At 33.0% G+C, this 23,317-nt stretch overlaps 1 protein-coding gene and 1 pseudogene across 1 annotated transcript; both read left to right on the forward strand.

Annotated features, from left to right (window-relative positions):
- Positions 1-1,329: 1,329 nt before the first annotated feature.
- On the forward strand, positions 1,330-9,024 carry LOC100797457 (protein usf-like; annotated as a pseudogene).
- Positions 9,025-16,532: 7,508 nt separating this feature from the next.
- LOC100797998 (probable WRKY transcription factor 31) lies at positions 16,533-20,040 on the forward strand. The gene is made up of 5 exons (XM_003540786.5): positions 16,533-17,209; positions 17,476-17,574; positions 17,711-18,268; positions 18,371-18,484; positions 19,271-20,040. Exons 1-5 carry the CDS (start codon positions 16,811-16,813, stop codon positions 19,943-19,945), a joined length of 1,845 nt encoding a protein of 614 aa, XP_003540834.1. The 5' UTR covers positions 16,533-16,810; the 3' UTR covers positions 19,946-20,040.
- Positions 20,041-23,317: the final 3,277 nt, after the last annotated feature.

The raw sequence follows: 23,317 nt of genomic DNA on the forward strand, positions 1-23,317 counted from the left end.
GGATCATCTATGATTGGGTCGGGTTCGGTCACGGAAGGGTTTGAGGGTTCTACTGTGATCATCTCCGATGGTGGAGACTCATCGGACTCTGTGATAAAGAAGAGAACTCGCCCTTTACAACGATGGGATGAGCTCCATTTTTCATCACAATTATAACACAGGCCTATTTCGCGCCTGTAGGCCATGTCTTCTTGGGTTCTTTGGAGGAAAGGGGGTTTCGGTCGAGCTGTCTGGGTAGTGTGAGGGTTAGAGGGGGTGGGGTTATTTGGTGGTGGGTGGCCAAATAAGGACCGGATGTGTTTCCGGTGATCGTTAATTTTGTCTTCCTGAAGACGAGCAAGAGCTGTAGGTTTAGGTAAAGATACATGTTGGAAAGCTTGTACCTCACGACGTATTTAGGGACTCAGGCCAGAGATGAAATAGTTGAGGAGAACCGATGGTGACAATCCGGTGATATGATTTGCTAGCTTTTCAAATTCCGTTAGGTACTCCGTTACTGTACCTTGTTGAATCAACTTGAACAAAGCTCCGTGTGGGTCATCGTAGATCGAGGGGGCGAAGCGAGATTCGATTGCTTGGAGGAGAGCTGGCCACGAAGTGATAACTCCGTTCCTGAACATCCACTGAAACCAGCTGAGTGCAGGACCATCAAGGTAGAAGGAAGCTACCATGATACGATCCTCTTCTGGAGTTCCTTGGTAGTCGAAAGACTGGGAGATTTTGAAGATCCATCCAAGCGGGTCATGACCGTCAAAACGCGAAACGTCAAGCTTGACTGGTGGCCGAGGGACCTAAGGAGGTGGTGGCGTAGTGGAAGACATGTGAGAGAGACGCTCGCACATGGCCTCAAACTTGTTGGCCAAGTCAGAATGTTTCTCGGTGAGGGAAGCAATGGCCTCCTCGAGGCGATCTGTGGTGGTGCAGCGGGTTCCATGCTCTGCCATGGAAAAGGGCAGGTCAGACCAGTTGTTGAGAGTAAGAGGAAGAAGATGGAATGTCTTGGTTCGAGGTCAAGGTCCCTCCTACTAAACTAAGCTTTTTCTCTGAATATTCTCTATGTTTTATTCATGCAGGCAAACCCTTTATATACAATTGTGCTCGTACTGCTATGGTGCATACCTACTTTACAGTGCTGTTACAACAAACTAACGGCCTGTAACTAACTAACGGCTATGCTAATCTCACTAATGGATGCATGCAACTTCATACGTAATTGTCTAGGTATTTGGGTTGTGTGGTATTCCTCTTTGGCCTTTCTTTATGTGTTTCTTCTGGTGCCAACGCGATGTCTTCCATGTTCTCTCCACTGTTGGTGCTATCAGAATTGTTGTGATTCAGGAGTGGTGGGGTGTGGACTTTGAAATTAAAAATCATGCTGTGATGATTTCTCAACTTGGTCGTGGATATAAAGCTCTTATTCCAGAGTAAGATATCTGTTACCAGTTGCCAACTAAAATCTCTTAATCTTTAGTCTTTGTATTGTGCACTAGTAGCATATGTTGTATTCAGATTTTTTTATGGGTTTTTGCCTTTTTTGCCCAGTCTCTACAAAGGAAAGGTTGGTCTGGATGTTGCAGAAGCACAACATTTGTTTGATGGTCTTGATTGGCAAGGTGCTGTAAAAGATATCAGTGCTTCCAGTTAACTGGCTTAAGGCAAATGGTTCAAAGAAGGTTTGTTCCTGATCATGTGTTGTCAAGATAAAAAAAATTGATTTATTTTTAACCTCCCTCTTAACTTTACTGTCACATTCTTATATATTGACCCGCGTCTGAAGAATCATTTTGTTTTTACTTTTTATCACCATTCTGTGATTGCAGAAGGTTTTTTTGTGTTTTATCAACCCATGAATATGAAGGCATAAACTAGCCTTTGCTTAAGATTAGGTAAGTTAGCTTGAGGGTTTGATACTCTGCATTAGGCATGATAGAATAAGCTAATACAATACATTTATATTGTTGCTTTGGTACGAGGACTGTATTTTATAAGTTTTTCATCAAACCCCTTTTAACATTAAAATAATTAGATAGCTTAATTGAGATTTGAGGGTGGAAATCATGAAAAGACTTCCCTATGAAAATCATAAACTTTCCATTACAAATCATAGGTTGCAAACACATGTTACCCGTCATATTGATTTTCCCATACATAGGCATTCACCATGAAAAGTTGAAAATCCAACAATTCCTGGTAATTTTAAAATTGACCAAGCCTGGTGCTATCGAGTCGGATAAAGCCTTATTATCATGTCTATGTTGCTTCTTATTTTTGTTCCAAAAATTTGGGGTGCAAATATTTTAGAATTTTAATCTAGTGAGTCAAGATAGGCTCAACCAAACACTTATCGTACTTGGGAAACATCTTCCTTTCATTTTTTTTTCAGAAAATTTTGCATTATGATCATGACAATGAATTGATTCATATAATTAGATGGGAATTATTTTACAGGCATTTTTATAACATTTCACACAGTGCATAATTTTGATGTGCTTTTGTGTGTTATATTGTTTGTCATGACATGATTTGTTTGTCAACAGTGTGCTTATTAATGTAGTTTGAAAGTAAAAGAGCATGGGAATTAATTCTGATTCGAATCATATAATTTAGGTCCTTTATTTCTCATGAATTAACATGCCAAAAGTGATGCATAATATTGAATATGGTTGTTCTGTTCTTTCTGTTTTGTTTTTTTTTTAAATACTTTCTAAATTTAAAAATACCATTTTGCTTAAATTTGAGATAAGTCACTGGTTAAACAAATTGTGAATTTATCTTTAATTGCATCAGGTTGGTGTTACTGGATTTTGTATGGGGGGTGCTCTCTCTGTTGCAAGCTCAGTCTTGGTTCCAAATGTTGATGCTGCTGTAGCTTTTTATGGAGCTCCTTCTTCTGAGCTTGCAGACCCTGCCCAAGCCAAGGCTCCTATTCAGGCCCACTTTGGAGAGCTGGATAATTTTGTTGGATTTTCAGATGTTACAGTATGAGAATATGTTTGCAACACACATTGCTGTTCCTTTTTTAAGCTGGCTTGTTTTCCAAGTAAATATCATTGTTTTTTTTCCTGGAAGGGAGCTGCCTACCTTCTAAAGCATACATGTAGTTGCTTTTGGTGAGGATTAATATGCAGAGGGACTCTTGATTTTACAAACACTACTTAAAAAAGTGCTTTCTACATCGGACCTTTAACATCGGTTATTCCAAAACCGATGTTAAAAAAAGCGCGGTGGCATTTTTGTAAATAAGTAGACTTAGTTAACATCGGTTTTGGAAAAACCGATGTTAGTATGCCGTTGTTAACATCGGTTTTGTAAAAACCGATGTTATCAAGTCGATGTTAACATTGGTTTTATTAAAACCGATGTTACGTAGTTGATGGTAACATCGGTTATTTTAAAAAAACATGGATGAAATCACAATTAAAAAGCACAACTACCTATCTTTCAGATTCCTTTGGTTAATTTGTCTTGTCTCCTTATGTGGTGGGGTTTTGTTTAATAATATTATACTTTTACCTTCCAAAAAAAACTTATGACTGATCCTCTTTTCATTAATCCAATTTTGTATGTTATTGTATAAAAGATCATGGGTTCTCCACCTGCCTCCACTACTCCTCCTCCTCCTTCTCCTCCTCGTCCTCCTCCTACTTCGGACGCATCGGCTTCGACGTTTGCCGTGAAGCGGACACGCAAAGCCTCATGTCTATGATCGTTGTCCACTAGACCTCCTGGTGTTGAGAGACCAGTGGTGCATGTTGATCCTGCTACAGGGAAGGCCGACGGTCCCCACAAGAAGAAATTAAGAACCTATTTGGGGATTGTGGCACGTGATAAGGTGGACATCACCTACGAGAACTGGAAGGAGGTCCCTACTGCTCAGAAGGACCTGATTTGGGAGGATATTCAGGTATTTCTCTTTTCTTATTTGATTGTGTGTAATTAATAGCCAAAAAATTTCATTATTGTAACAAATAAACTTTGTTTCATGTTGTCAGGCGGAATTTGATATCCCAGAGGCTTTTGACAGTAGGACGAAAAGGAAGTTACTACAGACCGTGGGGGAGAGATGGAGGCAGTTTAAATCAGACCTCACGAGGAAATGGGCCCTTGCAGCCGATCAGGACGGTGTCGAGGACACTGTCTGTGACAAATACGACATCAACAAGGAAAAGTGGGCCCAATTTTGCCAGACTCGCAGAGACCATTCTTGGGAGATATGTTCCTTTGCCATTTAAGTTGTTTTTCATATTAAACATGATGTTGTTATACTTCATTCTACCCATTTCAAACATTATTGTTTAATTTTTCCAGGATGTGCGCATCAAGGCACAGGCCATCCAGAAGCAGAATACTGCCCCCCACGTTTTGTCTCGTGGGGGTTATGATTATTTGGAGCAGAAACTCCTGGCTGAGAAGACCAAGAAGAAGCTGCAGGAAGCTGCACAGTCAGGAAGCGTTGATGGCGTCATCGACCCTCCATCCCCGGTCAGATGCCACGTGAAGTGGAAGATGGCCCGCACGAAGAAGACATGGGAGATGACGACTGAGGCCGCAAAGGAAATCGCTCAGAAGATTGTAAGTCATTTTCAACTAAACATTACAATTATGTTTGAATATTTTGAGAATGTCATGTACCACTGTGTGTTTTCTGTGCAGGATTCGTTTGAGGAGCAGGCCACACAGGGATCGTTCGTCCCCCATGGATGTCAGGATGTTCTGGCCACTGCTATTGGACGTCCAGAGCACCTTGGACGTGTCCGTGCTGCTGGAGTCGGTGTCACCATCAAGCAATACTTTGGATCAGCTCCACAGACGTCCCGCAGCGCTTCATCCCTGCCTCCTGACGAATTACAGCAGCTGACTCAGCAGATCAGGGACCAACTAGAGGAGTCCATCACAGAGAAAGTGACGAGGCAGGTCATGGCATCCTTCAGCTAACTTCAGTCACAGATGAAATCTCAAGGACCTCCTGAGCCTCTGGTTGGTCCTGGTCCCTCCGGTCCTCGGGTGAGCACAAAGGGGAGTTGTGTTGATCCCTCAGGAAACGATCCTGAGACGGGTGACTCTAACAGGTGCGACTTGTACATAGAAGCAGATCCTGCCCGCCTGGTTGCCGTGGGGAGAGTTTATGAGGGATCCACTCTTGTTCATAACACTCCTTTGTTGCCTGGCCAAGTAAATGTGAGTGTGGACGAGGTTAAAGATGCAAATGCTCCAGTTCCTGTACCCACTGATGAGGTTTCCTTAGTGGGGCAGACACTTCACACCTTCCTTGCTTGGCCGACACATCTGGTCAAGTCTTTATCACACCAGGTACTTATTGTCCTTAATATATGTTTCTTCTTTTAAAATTAATTCATTAAATGTGCCTCAAATTTGGCTATTTAACTTTGTTTCATGAACATGTAGTTGTGTCTCCGCCAAAACCACCTCCGAAGCCCGATCCGGAGGTCGATAATCCGCTTTATCTGATGACATTGACCATCCCAGAGCTTTTCTTGAGGCCTTATCAGGTTAGATGGGATGCCACCATGTTTGGGGTCGTTAATCCAGATTTTCCCGTGTACATAAAGCACGAAGACCTCTCCGAAATCACACACGATGGTCAATGTCTCAGCATATCAGTGTTACAGTTGTGGATTCTGTAAGTCTTTATATAAAAGGCTTTTATTTACCTAAGTTATGGCTTTCAATTCATAAATATTTAACTTTGACTTAACATAAACAGGCATCTCACTGAAACATGTATGCGAGCGAGGAATTTTGATATCTATGGATTCTTCGAGCCTCAGTCCATTCAGAGGTCTGGGCAATCGCAATTTGAATCTGAAAGTTACATAAAGAGTTGGATGCAAAGTTCACAACGCGATGTGTATCTTGGAGCCTACCTAAATGGGTAAGTCACAAAATAAAAAAATTTAATTAATGTTTACTAATGTACTAACCCATTTTAGGTTCCACTGCAGCGGACATTGGCAGATGGTGGTCATCCTGCCCAAGGAACACTTAGTTGTCTGGTTTTGTTCATTGCATAACAGGCCAGATAACTACCTTAAGGGGATTATTAATAGGTTAGTGTTCTTTTCAATACATTTTCATTGTAATACCTCAACGTACAACACCAGTTTTTAATTGTTACTCATATGGAACAATGCTATCAAGGGTCTTGATGATGCTCCACAGCCTAAATCAAAGGCTCATGCTAGGTGTATTGTCGTCAAGGTACGTCATTTACATAAAACTTCCACTTATATATATTTCTTTATGTGTCTATACACTAGTTGTTTAATTAATATGATTTATTTAATCATGCAGTATTTTAACGACCCTAGACCATTGGAGCCTGAGAGATTAAAAGCATTGTGGATCCAGTGGGCACAGTTTTATCTCTGAGTTAGAGATCAGGCCTAGGATTTAGAGATATTTTTTAACATTTTTGACATTTTCTATGTAACATGAACATTGAATTCATTTGTTGATTGTTCTTTATAATATATAAATCAATTATTTGATGTTTATTATCATTAAAACTGCTTGAAAGCAGAATAAAATGTTTATTTGTTGTGAATTAGGCCTCCTGAAATTGCATTTGACAGGTACAATTTTGGGTTTACTGTAAAAACAGAAAGTATATATAAAAAAAAAATTGAAAACAACATCGGTTATTAACAAAAACCGATGTTATAATAACCAACATCGGTTATAATAGAAAACCGATGTTAACGTTTGTATATTAACATCGGTTTTTTGTGTATAACCGATGTCAGTGTTTGTATTTTAACATCGGTTATCTGTAAATAACCGATGTCAACTAGTGTACATTAACATCGGTTAGTTATAAATAACCGATGTGAATATTTGAATATTAACATCGGTTATTTATAATTAACCGATGTTATACACAAAGAACTACACCAATAAGTGTATGCATCATCAACGTTGACATCGGTTTTCTAGCAAAACCGATGTTAAAGACATATATTAACATCGGTTTTACTTGAAAACCGATGTTAACGTTCATCATGCGTACACTTTTTTTGTTGTTGTTCATTGTGTTTAACATCGGTTATTTAGAGAACCGACGTTGTTATATGTATGTTAACATCGGTTCTCCAAAATCGATGTTAACATTCATACATTCAACATCGTCACTTTCAACATCGATTTTAGAACCGATGTAGAATGTTCTAAATAACCGACGTTGAAAGTGTATTTTCTAATAGTGAAAGATGGTGTGTGCTTACTAGAAAACTTAATGATGGAGGGTTGTAAATGAGAAATGAAAATCATTATATGCTTTATGGTTAAGAAAATAAATAGGAAGAAAGGACATTTATAGCCTAGTGATTGATTGGCTTAGACTGTAGATAAATGATTTTAAAGTTGTTTGTTTGGGTAGTGTAACGTAAAATCAATTCTAAATAAATCTTAATTGAAGCGATATTTGGGAAATTTTTGCTTCCCTATGCAAGCAAAGCATACCCTAAGTAATGTTGAGGTAGTCTTGAAGCTTTTATGATACACAGTCCAATTTCTCCCCATGAGGTATCTTATAAAGGACAAAACTTCGATGTCTACTGGCCATGAATTTCCCCACCTTGTGACCCTAGAATTTTACCTCTTAAAGAAACAAAACCTATTAGGCTTTAACCTTTTTGTCATTCTTATGCCGCCAATGCACATAAGATGTAAAATGCTATAAATGTTAATTTGGTTGCTTTGGTAATACAACTAAAACCTTAACTTTTAAGTTTTATATTCTCTTGAAGCAATACCTTATTTTCTCCTTTAAGTTTTATATGGCATCACTCAATGTAAATTTTCAGGCCAGTTGCATCATTTAACTGCTACAACAGTTCCATCATCTGACATTTTAACTAGAAAATATTTGTTTGTAAATGGGGAAGGGAAATGGGTGAGAACACTTGTTGATGTTTTGAGTCTCCAAATTCTTTACTTCATGCGGTATTGTTAGAACAAAGAAGAATATGGATGAAAGTTTGAAAAAAAATGGAGAAAAAAAAGGCTTCAAGTCTCATATCGTTCAGGATAAACACTTGAATAGTGTTTCACTCCCTATATATAGAAAGTCTCTTTCTTCATTTTTTCTTGTCTCATTTGAGAAGCATTTCCTCAACTTTTCTTTCTCCCTCTCATATTTCAGCTGATGCATTTTCGGCAAACTTCTCCCTCTTTCTTTCTGTCGCTCTAAAATTTTAGTTGACTATAATAGTGAGTTTTTAAATCATATTTTTGGTTGGCTATAAGAGTGACTTTTCAAGTCATATTTTCGGTTGGCTATAAAAGTGACTTTTCAAGTCATATTTTTTATTAGTTATAATAGTGACTTTTCAAATCATATTTTCGCTTGGCTATAATAGTGACTTTTTTAGTCATATTTTCGGTTAGCTATAAGAGTGACTTTTCAAGTCATATTTTCGGTTGACTATAAGAGTGATTTTTCAAGTCATATTTTCAGTTGGCTATTAGAGTGACTTTTCAAGTCATATTTTCGATTAGCTGTTAGAGTGATTTTCAAGTCATATTTTTAGGTGGTTTTAGAGTGATTTTTCAAGTCATACAAGAGGGTGTAATTCTATAAAGGTTCTCTCAGTGCAATGGGAATCTTATACAGTAATCTGGGCTGTTTTATCCTGAGAACTTCGTGGTTGATAGTCTGCTTGCACAATTTTTTACAGTGTCACAAAACGTCTTAAAGAAAGCGACATTGTCTGCGACTCAGCCAATAATTTTTTCGGTTTGTCATAACTTATTGTTACAACAAGTATCATGTTTGAATATTGTTAGATGTCTCAGACTGCCAAGGCCTTGGAGGAGAAGCTGAAAACATCTGGTTTTCCACATGAGATACACATATATCCTGGCAATGGACATGCATTCATGAACAGGTCTCCAGAAGGAATCAAGAGGAGGAAGAGCATAGGAATGCCCGACGAAGACGAAGCCGCAGTTCAGCTCGCATTGTCTCGCTTTCAGTCATGGATGACACATTATTTATCCAGCTAAATAATTTATTAACAATGCCTCAATGGTATGATAGCATGATATACTTCTAATTCTATCTTTGATTAGTAGTTTAGTATAACTCTTAATGGCCCCATAAACTCTAAATATGGTGCTTTGTTTCCTTATGGGTGGATACATACACACTTGAGGAATTTGACTTGGGAATAATTTTGAAACGATTTTAGTTTGTCTATAGTATGGTATCATTTACTTATGGGTGGGATACATACACCCTTATAAGTAAATATGGTCTTTCTTTATTGGTATCATTTCTCCATTTTATGATCTAGTTTTTGTCTTGCTTTTATGCGTGCAAAAACTGACAACTTTTTGTTGAAATGGCAATTGAATCAAAGCTAATGATACAAGGAGTGTTGGACAGGTGTCAATAGTACTGCAATGGGTTTGGACACGATTTAAGATTTGCATATTTCAACAACTCATCGGATTTATGATTCCATTCATATTTGTCTGTCTTTTTCTATGCAATTTGTTTTTAGTTAGAAATTTGAGTTTAAGTATTATTTATCAATCCTTCTGCCAAATCAAACTTGTGGTAGAGATAGAATAAACAAACATCAAAGTCAAAATATGGATGGATAGCTTGTGAAAACTCTCTGTTTACTATATTAAGATATGCGGACACTTTGACATTGTAGGAAATCACTTTTTTTTTCGGTAAATGTTAATTTATTAATTTTTGTTAGAAATATTACTTGGGATCTCCTCTCTCCCTTCTGCCTTCATCTTTTTCCAATCAACAAATCAACTTTATATCTCTTTACCAAACAACATTGGTCTTCACTCTTATTTCATAAGTATGGAAGTTGTTTGTTTAAGCTGATTAATGTTGCACTTTCCTTATAAACCTTGGTGCAATTTGACTTTATATTATAATAATATTATCTTAAGAGATGAGATGATCGTGTATGAATCGAATAGTTCACATGTGCTAGTGAGCCACGGGGTTCACGGTCTATTGCAAAGAGCTTATCTTAATTATTCTTAGGTCCACCTTTGGTTAATTTATTTATTGTATTCGTCTTAGAAGATGTATAAGCTGGTTCAGCTTGATGTGACATAACTACGCAACGAACCAATTATTTTGGCTTCTCAAACAGCTTAGGAAACAAAAATTGTAGTCAAATTTGATTTGATTATCTCCATATTTAATTGCACTTAGAAGAAGAAAGACAGTTTTGGTGGATACTTTAGCTTTTTATTGTGCCTGCGTGAAGTGTGAACGCAGTGCTAGTGTCATGGATCTGAAGGCTTTGAAGAAAACGATCACGTGAGAAAGGACTAATATAAAATATAAAGCTTAAATAGCTACAATCCGACCAATCTCTTTATGTATAATAATGACAAATCGATCTTTTTTTTTAATTTAATTTAAAATATGTATTTGCAATAATAACGTAGTACACGTCGAGTATAAATAAAGTCTTAGTTTCTTTATTTTAATGATAAATGATTAAATATACTTTATAAATTCATTATACTTTTATCCGTAGTATCTTGTATACCAATAGAAATTCAAACAAACAAATAGACACAAGCACAAGAAACAGCATGGATTCGAAAACAGGTTTATGGTACCTTATTACAATGACTTAATTGCATTTTTATCTATTAGTTTGGGTTGTATGTGATTTTTGTCTTTCAACTTTTTCTTTGAACTAGTTAAGTTTTTCAACTTTTAAAACTAAAGCAAATTTGGTTGTGCCGTCTAAAACCCTCAAATTATTATTTTCTCTCTAAATTATTTTTACAAGCCTTCCGAAAACTCTAACCTATCCACAATATCCCTTGGCGAGTTGTTGCAATTAGGTGTATGAAAAATTGAAAATGATCCTATTGTATTACAAGGTCATGTCATGTCTTGTATGTACTAGGATGATGAAGGAGTTTCTGCGGTGCTCTGGGAATCCTTGCAAAGCGAAGGCTGCAATTCTCATCGTGGATGTCTTAACAACAAGGACCCTTTTTTAACTACCATATTATTGGTGCGAATGAAATTCAATGTGAGTTATAAAACAATTTTAAAAACATAGAAATCATAAATTGATATAGTAAAAATGATAAAATTTGAAGAATTTATATATGGTTAGATGAGCAAGTACAAATAAAATTGCTCTCTAGCTTGGTTTGCAATATTGTTGCATATAACAATTTGTTTTCCTCTGTATATGTGTTCTCTCTATATTATACCATGTACTATTTAGAACCCAGAAAACAAATTCGATTTAAGGATGCATTTGGTTGGAAATAAGTTTTTGATTTCTCGGGAATCAAAGATTGAAAAACTTAGGTAGCATTTGGTTTGAATATTTATTTTCTATTTTCATTTGTTATCATTTTCTAAAAATAATTTTCATTTTCAATATTTAAAAAACATGTATTAAGAAGAAAATGTGGATTTATTGTTTTCAATTTTGAGCCTATTAAAATATTTTCTAAATTTTAAACAAATGTATTTGTACTCCTATTTTTTGTTTTCTTTGAAAATAAAAATAGAAAACACTCAAATCAAATATTATCTTAATTTTTCATATTTGATATGCATTTTAAAAAATAAAATTTGGGAGAAAGGATGTTGTGTGAGAATATTGTCTAATTAGTTTCCTATGAAAAATAACCCATGAGAGAGGTGGAAATTTTACTTTCACGGGTTTAATTCTTATTTTATTACAATAAATATATCATGTTATTCTTTATTAAATTATATAATATGATAAATAATTAAATAATTGATAAAAAATACATCTAACTCTTTGATTTATAAAACACTTATCTAAAAATTCATCATCATCAACCAAACAAATTTTATTCATTTTTAGAAAACATGATTCTTAAACATGAAAAAAAAAATATCCTCTAGCAGACATTTCCTAAGTCTTAAAAGTTGAAAAATAAATCTCATTTATTTAAAATAATTTTTAGTCAAACCTAACTAAATCTCATCCCTAATTGCATTCACACATGTGTCTTCTCCCGCTTTATATATATAAAGATTGTTTTAACTTAACTAAAACTTTTGAGTTTAAGAATCCTAAGTATGTAACCTCTTTAAATACATTTATTTTTTATCATATTAATTATTACTATTATTATTATATTTATCAATTTCTTTCATTTTTCTTCGTATTAGAGCTTTGTTGACGCACCAAAGTAATTAAGTTTATCTACTTTCCATCAAGCTACGTAATATAATTATATGTTTTTCCAATAATTAAGTCTTCCACAATATCCAGAGTTTCTTTCAAGTTTAAATACATGCATACCCAAAACACATGGTTTTGGTTACGTGTCTTAGAACCTCCGAAGAAATTAGAGGGACTATATATAACGAGGCAAAAGCTGGTTCCAGTTAGGTTGGAAAATTATTATGAGGTTCATCATCACTTTCTTTCTGTGATGTTAGACTCGAAGAAGTAAAACCCCCCTATATATTCTAATCAAATAAATAACATAAACTCATTAATTTTCTAATTAAAATAATCCAAAAGCAGTCATAAAAAGTTGCTATGATTCTTAACAAAACTCAGTTGGAGAATTGAAAATTCCACATAAACTGCCAGCTGGTGTATTATTGTTACAGAAAATAATCTATGCATTAAACATGTAAATGTCTTTACAATATTATTCAATTACAAAATAACAGATGATAATTTTATTTATTTATATATTAATTATTTTGAAAATTATATTAATCAATTTTTTAAATTCATATTAGCTATCTTTAATTTTTATATATATATATATATATATATATATATATATATACACTTTCATTTCCTAATAGTTCCTTAAATTACACTCGCTTCTTCTTATTTTAAAATTTTTACTTTCAGTTTTTTAAAAGATTTTAATATGTCATATATTTTAATAAATGAATTAGTAGTTGTGAATATCCATGAAAGAACCTTCCATGAATCTTTTTTTTAACTTTTAAAGTCACTAATAATCAATTTTCGACATGATATTATTGATTTTCAAACTATAATGAATAAAAAGGTGTTTTGAATAATCAAATTATGAGTTTCAAAACTCTATATATGTTGAATTATTTTTCATTTTTAAAGTTTCAAAGTTTAGAGAAAAATTCTAAATTAATTTCCAATAAAATTAAGAGTCATAAAAGGAGAAAAATTAATATTAATTTTTAAACATAAAAATATACTAGATTATAACATATGTTAATTTCTTAGGATAAGTAATATAGTCTCTAAAATAAAAATAAAGAAATAATGTAATTTAAGCACCAGAGAGTACAATTTACTGTAATTTAGTCTTAATACAAGGAGAATGTCAGTGAGAAAATGGAGAATCCAAAATCAACCAACAATTACATATGAACACTCTTTAATTCTAAATTAGTGGAAGAAAGACATTCCATGCTTATATTTTTTTTTTTGGATAAATATAAAGATAAATGGAATTTTTTTTTGGACCCAGGCATTCCTAAGTCGAGAGTTAAATATTAATTTCTCAATGTACGAAGATTCATTTAAAAGACCACATTTTTTAACATATTTTTTTCATATGCATTATACATGGACTACACTTCGTGTCTACATTTAAAATTTCTTTAAATAAATATTGAGGGAAATGGATGTATCAAAAATATAAAACCAGATATAGTAATATGTAGTTAAAACAAAAATACAGGTAAAACAAAATTGGAAATAGAGTATTGAGAGAGTCGCTACCAAAAAAAAAAAAAGTATTGAGAGAGGAGATTACAGCTAAAGAAATATAGAGACCAAATTAGAATATTGACTTTATTATTTATGATAGATATAAGTATAGATAATTTTTTTTATTATTATATCATATCACTTCACATTATTAGAATAAATAATAATTTTTATCCCTAATTATCCCTAAAATATTATTCTATTTTCTAAATAGTCTTTAAAATAAATAAATTATATAAATAATTTCTCAAACATTAAAAATCATACAAAATAATTTCTTAAATATTAAAAAAAAGATTTTAAATTAGTCTTTGAACCCCAGTAAACATCATTAATGTAAGAACTAAATTAATAAATATTTATTATTTTAGAGATAATATATATATATATATATATATATATACTTATTAGTTATAAAAAATATTTGAAGAACTAAATTGATAGTTTATTTCATATAGGCTAAAATATGTTTTTCGTCTTTATGAATATCGAAATGTTCAGAATTCATTCCTGTAAAAAAATTTATATGTTTTTTTTCTCTTAAAATTTAAATGTGTTGTTTTTTAGCAAGTTTAGATGAATCCAAGCCTACATGACATTTTAAAAAAAATTAAATTAGAGGCTAAAATATATTTTTCGTCCTTATAAATATCGAAATGTTTGAAATCCATCCCTGTAAAATTTTGAGTCTTTTTTTCGTCTTTAAAAAATTAGAATTTGTTACTTTTTGACCCAGAGGTACATTCAGGTATCTGAACTTACGTGTCATTTTTTCATTGGTTTCATTGATAACTATGAGAATGAGTAATTTTGGAGAAAAAATCCACAAATTTGTAAATCTCTTTTTTCTAACTTCCTTCTTTCCTAACTTTCTTCCTTCTTTGAATTTAAATAAATAATTTTTTTTCTTTTCTTTTTTAAATGTTCTATTCAACTACAATGGTCAGTACCACATTATTGACCTTCTCATCTTCTTATGCTTCTTTGATCCCCATTCCTTCTGAAAACTTAACACCTTCATTCTTAAACTCAATGTTACGAATACCAATTTCAATGTTCTATTGGAATCAAACATCGTAGACAAACTCAACAACCTAGCTTTCAAATTCACTTCTCTCTTGGATTAGCTTGGTGGGCTGAGAAGATGAAGAAAGTTAGAGAAGAAGAATTTACAAATTTGTGGATTTTTTTCTTTATTTTGTGGTAGGTTTTAATCTCCAAAAATCACCCACTCATATAGTCATCAATGGAACCAACGAGACAGTGACGTGCAGGTTTGGATACACAAACCTATGACCTGACCAAAAAGTAATAGATTTTAATTTTTTGAGGACAAAAAAAGACTCAAAATTTTATAGGGGCGAATTTTGAATATTTCAAAATTTATAAGAATAAAAAATATATTTTAACCTATAATTTAATTTTAAAAAAATTTCATATAGGCTCGGATTTGTCCACACTTAACTTTAGATAAAAAATAACACATTTTAATTTTAGTAGGATAAAAAATATATCAATTTTTTTTTAATATTTATAAAAACAAAAAACATATTTTTAGCATGTATTATATTTGATACTTCCATCACCTGTGTCGTTTTTTTTTTTTCCAAAATGTCACATAAATATCCATGCATCATTGTTGAAAATTAAATAAGACTAATTAGCCAGGGATTAATTATTTTTTTGTCTGAGGTTCGCCATCTTGTGTTGTATTGTCCAAGTCAAGATTAGAAGTATGCTGGGACCCATACTGAGTCGTCATAGTGTGGGGCCCACTGGGCCCCATTACAACCATTGATTGAGACTACACTTTTCACGAGCCTCATGCGCCGGGCCAATCGGGGCGGTGAATTTTGGGAACGCGTCAATAGGGTCCTTCTCCTTCCTTCATGCCTTCATTCACACCAAATCAACACCTTGTCAATAAAAACACAAAAATACTAATTAATATTATTAATAATATTCCCAAATCCCAAGAAAACAACAAGATTGAATCTCTTACGGAATCTTCCAAATTAATTCAAATTTAGTTTGTGTATGTACCAATATTAATTTCGACAATTTTTTCCCATATGATTGATGGAAATTGTTGAATATGGTTCGGTAAACTAACTTACGTTCCGGGAGAGAGGCTTTGTATCCAAAATTTCTTTCCAAGTTATTAAATTTGTAATTGAATTTTTATACACCATAATTAAGAATGAGCAATCTCCCCTATACTATTAGGTTTGGAAAAATAATATAATCTCTATTTTCAAACTTATATTTATGAGAGTTTATAAAGTATACAATTCAAAAGTAACATAATTAAATACACCACTTCTTAATATCTTTTATTCTCGTGATTTTCGTTTTACAATTTTAAAATAAAATTAATTTAGGTCTTATTCAGATTAGACTATCTTTCAAAACAAACAAATTAAATAATAATATACCTATTACAGAAAGTGAGCTGTACAAAAATAATTATTATACACAAAATTGAACGGATTTTAATTCTAATGTGTTACAATTATACCGACTTTTATCCCCCTTTGCGCAAACGGTTAACTATAATCTCGCTTGTTAAACTTAAATTTGTCTATTTTTATACTATTAATTTTCGTACTTATCTTGTCACTGAACAAGAAAAAATCAATTTTCTTTTCGTACTTATCTTCATCATCCATCCATTATTCATTTAATTTAAAACACAAATAGATGGGATTCGTCTCAAACAAAGTATTTCAGTTTAGAAGATAAAATGAAAAAATTACACACCCATATATAATTAAATCATAACTAGGTTAAAACAACTAAGAGCATATTTTTTTCTCATGATGAATATGTAGTCATGTACCATTCTTTATATTCTCTTTTAATATTGACAAGTATTTCTCCACATGTAAAACTCAGATCAAATGTAATAATACTTGAACGTTCAAAGCCAAGAGAAGAGAGACAAAACAACTACACTAGTTCTGGTCATCTTCTCAAGTCTCAGTCTCAGTTCTCCCATTTTTGTGCCGAGTCCACTGCATCCTTTGTAAAGCCTTCACAGACTTCTTCTCTCTATCTCTCTTTCTCTTTTCTCTTTCTTGGAATTTATGATTAGACGTGGTGGGCTATCCATGGATTCAGATCCAATTGGGAGCTTCTTCCTCCATAAGCCAATTGTTCTCAACTCTTTCTCAGCTGAAGACACAAACAACCACAACCCCGAGTGGAAAAAACTCAGTCTTCACAACAACAACATGGATGCCACAGTTACCACAAAAGACTACACCATCCCCTTCCGAATCAACCTTAGCTGTTCTTCTGCAGACAATCATGATGATGTCTCTTCACCAACATCTCTCCGTAGCAGAACCGAGATGGACTTCTTCTCCAACAAGAACAGTACCAAAGATGATGACAACAACATCGTTGCTGCGGCTGGTTCTGCCTCTCTCCCCGACAATGATCATCATTCCATCTCTCCACCCACGTTGGATTTAAAAGTAAACGTGAGTCACCTACTCATCTTCATATTTTACATGTTACATGTTATATCACGGACAAAACTTAGATACAGTTTCTTAGATGTTTTTATAGTTCTATCAGAATTGGAGTTTTATTACGAAAATTCAACTCTAATCGGACTTAGAGAAGTGCATATGTGAAAGTTTTGTTCTTTTATATATATAAGCTTTTGAAATTGAGCTCAATCTCTTTTTCTGTATGATCATATCTTGTGGGTGTGCTAATGAATTTGATACTTTTTGTTTAATAGACTTGTCTGAATCTTCTTACTACCAATGCTAGTAGCGATCAATCTATGGTGGAAGATGAGATATCACCCAATTCAGAAGACAAAGAAACTAAGAAAGAGGTAAAGATAGATATGTATAGCACATATCTAGTTTAATTAATTTAATGATATTACAACATGTCATGGGGTGTTTCTCTTTTTTGTTTTATTTCGGGGTATTTCAAAATTGAGCGTTTGCCATGAACCGTTTGTTCAGATGGCTGATCTTCAAGGTGATCTTGAGAGAATCAAAAGGGAGAATCAAAAGTTGAGGGACACGCTTGATGAGGTTAACACCAACTACAACGCGCTTCAGATGCACTTTATGAATATGATGCAGGAGCGGAAGGGCGAGGAAGGTGAAGATCAGCAAGAAGTGTCTGATGGCAAGGTTAAAGAGAAGAAGCAGGGTCAGAGTGGTGGTGGGGTATTGGTGTCAAGGCAGTTTATGGATCTTGGGTTGGCTAGCGCTGATATTGAACCCTCATCTTCATCAGGGGGAATAAGAAGTCAAGATAGATCAGGATCACCCAACATAGATGTGGCTTCCAAGGGATTAGGGACTAGTAACAATGATGGGAATAATAGTGTTAATGATGAAGAAGAGAAGGAGTATGATAGAGGGATTGAGAGCGAAGATAGTCCTTCAGGGCATGCTGATAAAGTTCCAAGGTTCAGTAGTCCTTCAAAGAATAATAATGTTGATCAGGCTGAGGCTGAGGCTACTATGAGGAAGGCAAGAGTTTCTGTTAGAGCTCGATCCGAAGCACCCATGGTACGTAATTAAGAGTGCATGTTCTTCAATTTTGGAAAAATTGTTCTCATGGTTAATTGTTGTTCATTTTAGCTGATGGAGAAGTTTTTTACTTTGGCTCAGATTACTGATGGGTGTCAATGGAGAAAGTACGGGCAGAAGATGGCCAAAGGAAACCCATGTCCTAGAGCTTATTATAGATGTACCATGGCTGCTGGTTGCCCAGTTAGAAAACAGGTATATTATATGTGATGTCCACTATAAAGCTTGATTTCCAGTTTTGAAACAAAAATTAATGATGATTCCACACTTCCACACTTCTTGAGCTGAATACACACCCTTAGGAGGAAGGGAGAGAATAATGGATGTGACAAGAGATATAAATACAAGATAGGAAAGGAAGAGGTTAGGGAGAGAATAAGAGATATGATATAACATGGTAAAATTATATTATGAACTGAAAAAATCAAATTTGGTACTAAAATATTTGGCATTAGTCATTAACTTTATTGATTGGCTTAAAGGTCTTAAAATACAGTTAAGATTTTTGAAGTTTGGTGAATGCAATTGTGGCTGCATGATATGAATTGCATTTGTCTAATTTTTTTTACAATATCAAGAATCTTGATAAAATCGGAATCTCAATTTAAAATCTGAGTCAATTAATTATTACTAAACAAGTTTGCAATTTTGCATACACATATAATGTTAATTTTTGTGTGTGTAAATATTAATTATTAGTATTATTAGTTTCTACTAGAAAAAACAAAATTAAATTTTGAATCGATGTTTTGTTTCTCCTCTTCTTCTTTCTCTATTTATCATTGAACCAATCTTATATCTTATCATAGTATTAATCCTAATGATTTTTTGAGATTCATTTATTGAAGTTTGATAAGAGTACAAACTACTATTAAATTGAAGAATGTTTAGTTTCAAGGCTTATTTTTTAGTTCTTCAACATGGGTAGGTTAAAAATCAAGTGGTTTTTCTAATCCAACATTTGGTACTTAAAATTAACAGGTACAAAGGTGTGCTGAAGACCGAACAGTCCTTATCACAACCTATGAAGGAAATCACAACCATCCTTTGCCTCCAACAGCAATGGCAATGGCACAAACCACATCCTCAGCAGCAAGAATGTTGCTTTCTGGATCCATGTCAAGTGCTGACAGCATAATGAATGCAGACTTCCTCACAAGGACACTCCTTCCTTGCTCTTCAAGCATGGCCACTATCTCAGCATCTGCTCCATTCCCAACAGTTACATTAGACCTAACTCATTCTCCAAACCCTCTACAGTTCCCAAGGCAGCAGCATCCAAACCAGTTGCAAATTGGTGTCCCTCAGAATTTTGCAAACTCCCCATCATCTTTAATGCCTCAGATATTCGGACAAGCACTTTACAACCAATCAAAGTTTTCTGGCCTACAAATGTCATCACATGATACAGCAGACCCTTCTTCACAATTTGGTTACCAACCTCATCAAGTTCCACCACACCTTGCTGACACAGTTGGTGCTGCCATTGCTACTGATCCCAATTTCACTTCAGCATTGGCAGCTGCTATCACTTCCATCATTGGTGGTGCTCAGCAACAACACAGCAACATTAATAATAATAGTAACAATAATGTCAACATGACAGCCAACATCAACAATGGCAATGGCAACAGCAATGGCAACGGAAAGCAATAAAATCAGCAATTCCAATAGGGAATTAGTTGACCCCTTTCAATTTTTTTACGACATTAATTTAATTTGATTAAATTAATTAAGTTGATTTTATGACCTTTTTATTTGTTCATTTGTTTTTTTTTTTTTTTGGGATGCAGGAAACCGTTACTATTTGACATAGATAATTTTTTATTTGGTTATAGACTTAAATTATATCAGTTGTTATCTCCCTCAGTCGTAGTTTGCTGAAAACTGCATACAAAAACAAACAGAAATTTTATATATAAAAGAAAAGGAACAACTTTTGTTTCCTCACATATTTTGAAAAAAATATGGACTTGGATGTCCTTATTCCTTTGTAATTTTTCTCATGGTAGAAGCTAAATCTTGTGAAAAAGAAAAATCGGGATGATAAAAGAAGATATCACTATTGCGTGTAACAAATGACATTATATGGAAAGGGAAAAAGAATTCAAGAAAATCGTCTAAGAGTGGTTGAAGAGTATGTCACTCTAGCTTGGACGCGTAAGGATATTTTTATAGCGAGAAAATTAATAAAAAACCGACTCAGAGAGAGTCATCTTCAACTTGCCTTTTGCGTTGCACGATTGCTGGTCAAACAGCTATGTGAATGCAGTTTCTAGTATGTTAAAAATTTGACATCAAGAAATTATTTCGGCCATAATTAATTTTATCTTATTTATTTTTATGCATATATAAAAATACAGCTCAAAATTACATGGAGTAACTTTTTGTTGTTCAACTTTGACTTTAAAAAGTATTTTTCCAAGTGAATATATGGCTAATATATATACTATACAGTAACTATATTGGTTTTAAATTTCTCTTTATTAGTAGTATCTTTTCTGTTGGACGAAAGATACTTTTGCTTTGACAAAATCATTCATCCGCAAAAGGAGATAAAGTAAGGCTCATGGTAATCTCTTGTCAAGTCCTAACTATGAATTTGAGCAATGTTGACTTAAAATCTTATTCATCAAACCTTCCTTAGGAGATGAATATATGCATGTGACGGAGGCACATTTAATACACTGTATCTCCTTAACTTAATATATGGTCTAGCTGATGATGATATATTAATTTTATATGTATTTATATAGAAATTAAATGAGATTCTAAAAATGGCAAGATCGATATTATGTTAAAAATTTGATTTAATTTTGCGTATTTATTTTATTTTTCTTTCATATAAGTGTATATTAAAAAATTTGTCTAAACTACACCTACAAGTGACAAAGACAATTTAACATATGTCATCAAAATAAAATTAAAAGCCCTACCCATATATCAAATTACATGCAATTATAAGTATGTGAATAACTTTATGTAGGTATTGGATTAAGATTTTAAAATATTTTTTAATATATTTTTAAAAAAAATTAAAAGATTTTTGTGAGAATGTAATAATTTTTTAAAAAAATTTAAAAGACTTTTATGATTTGAATTTTGTAATTTAGATTTTAATAGATGTATAAAATATGAATTCACGAGATTTGGAACGACTTTATGACTTTACAAGATTTTAAAAGACTCCATAAATTTTTAGAAAACATTCAAAATTATAAGAGTTTATAAAAAAAAAAATGGATAATATGAAAATTCTTAATTCTTTCCCTCATAAAAATTCAACAACCTTTAACACCCTTAATTTTTCATAAAAATAAATAAGTGAGTCAAGTAATGTATCCTATCTGATTCAACTTTTGAACACAATAAATTCTATTCAATTGACAATTGAAGCTAGTAAAATAGGTTTATGTTATTGCCAAGTTTTTTTTATAGTAAATGATTTTTTTGGAAAGGTAAAGTAAAATATAATATTAGTTATTAAAACAAAAAACAGCCTCCACAAGCCATGAGGAAAGGCACACTAGCTCCAAGATAGGGGTGCACCATGAAGAATAGAAGGTTCCTAATTGAATCATAACTACTTCTATGAATAAGTTTTAATAGATGAGATGAGTTTTAGATAATTCAGCCTACATTGTTAAAAGTGATGTTGTTCCTCGTCAACCAAATCTCCAACATGTTGTATGTTGAAAAATGTATATAAGTTTGCAAGTCTTTATAGTGTTTGAAGCAAATCCCCATTTAAGTATATAACTAAAAATAATTGTATTTGTATTAATAATAAATAAGTTAAATAAGTCACAATGAGTGTCATAAATAACAGCAAATACAAAAAGATAGCAGAGTTATCATAGGTTAAAATACAAAAAGATAAAGTTTCTATATGCCAAAATGTCTACATGTTCATAATATATAGCAAATAATTGAGTTTATATTTTAATAATGAAAAGTTGATAGGGAGAAACAAGAGAAAGGAGAAGCATCTTGTGCATAACAATGGTAAAATTAACATGTAGTTATTGAAGATTATAAGATATTGAGGATTATGAAGTGTTATACATAAATGTCTATATTATTTTCAAGAAAGAAAGAAGAAATTATGAGTAATGAGAAAAAGAGAATCCAAGAAAATCTCTAATGTTTTGTGTAACTATTTGATACATATTTTCTATTAAAAAGTCATAAGAAATCCATCAAAATGCATACTAAAAATATTCATCAAATTTTTTTATATTTTTTAATACTAGATTACTTTTATTAAGTTATAAAAATATTTAATTAAATACTATTAAATTTCTTTGGATCGACACCCATAGCATTAAAAAAAGACTTATTTATATCATTTATAAATAATTTTAATTAAATAACATAAAATTTATTTATATTATTTAAAAATCTTAATTAAATACCTTAATACTTTTTTATATATATATTTTTTTAAATTTTTAATATCTTAATCCAGAAAAGTCTCATAAAGTTATACGTTATTAAAATGAACGTCTGTATACTATACAGACCTAACATGGTTACCAGACCTAAAACGATGTCTCCTATTTGATCAACATATATAGGGCTTCTGGTCAAGCTATTAATTAGATTACTATTCATTGAAGCCTTTTGTTGTTATGTTCTACACGCCAATGCCTAACATTACCAAATCCACTATAGTATTGGGAAATGCTAACTAGATTTTGTGCATTACTTTTGAGTCCAGTTTGGAACTGGTTTGGTCTGTATCGAAGTTAGAGCACTCAGCAGTAAAGTCTTGATGGGTTGGTTGTGACTTGTGGGCTTCATCATTGATTTGGTTGCATGCCTTCTTCGCTGCCAATTTGAAAGCTCAAGTAAGCAAATAGGCTATGATTCTTGAATGGTCAGGCTAATTGCCCATTCCCATGCTTCTGACTAATGTGTTATTCAGCACCAAAAGTAAAGCATCGCCTTTTTTCTTCAAAATTTGGTGCAATCATGAGCAGAGATTAATTATAGTTCTCCACTGCACGAGCCCTCAGTGATCGTACA

This window comes from Glycine max, chromosome 12 (assembly GCF_000004515.6).
Source record: "Glycine max cultivar Williams 82 chromosome 12, Glycine_max_v4.0, whole genome shotgun sequence".
Taxonomy (NCBI): Eukaryota; Viridiplantae; Streptophyta; class Magnoliopsida; order Fabales; family Fabaceae; genus Glycine; species Glycine max.

Bases quoted from the DNA above. Each gene is read 5' to 3' on its own strand.
- LOC100797998 (XM_003540786.5), top strand. From the start codon at position 16,811: ATGATTAGACGTGGTGGGCTATCCATGGATTCAGATCCAATTGGGAGC. The intron at 17,575-17,710 runs GTAAAGATAGAT...CCGTTTGTTCAG, and splicing joins ACAAAGAAACTAAGAAAGAG to ATGGCTGATCTTCAAGGTGA. The intron at 18,485-19,270 runs GTATATTATATG...TAAAATTAACAG, and splicing joins GTTGCCCAGTTAGAAAACAG to GTACAAAGGTGTGCTGAAGA.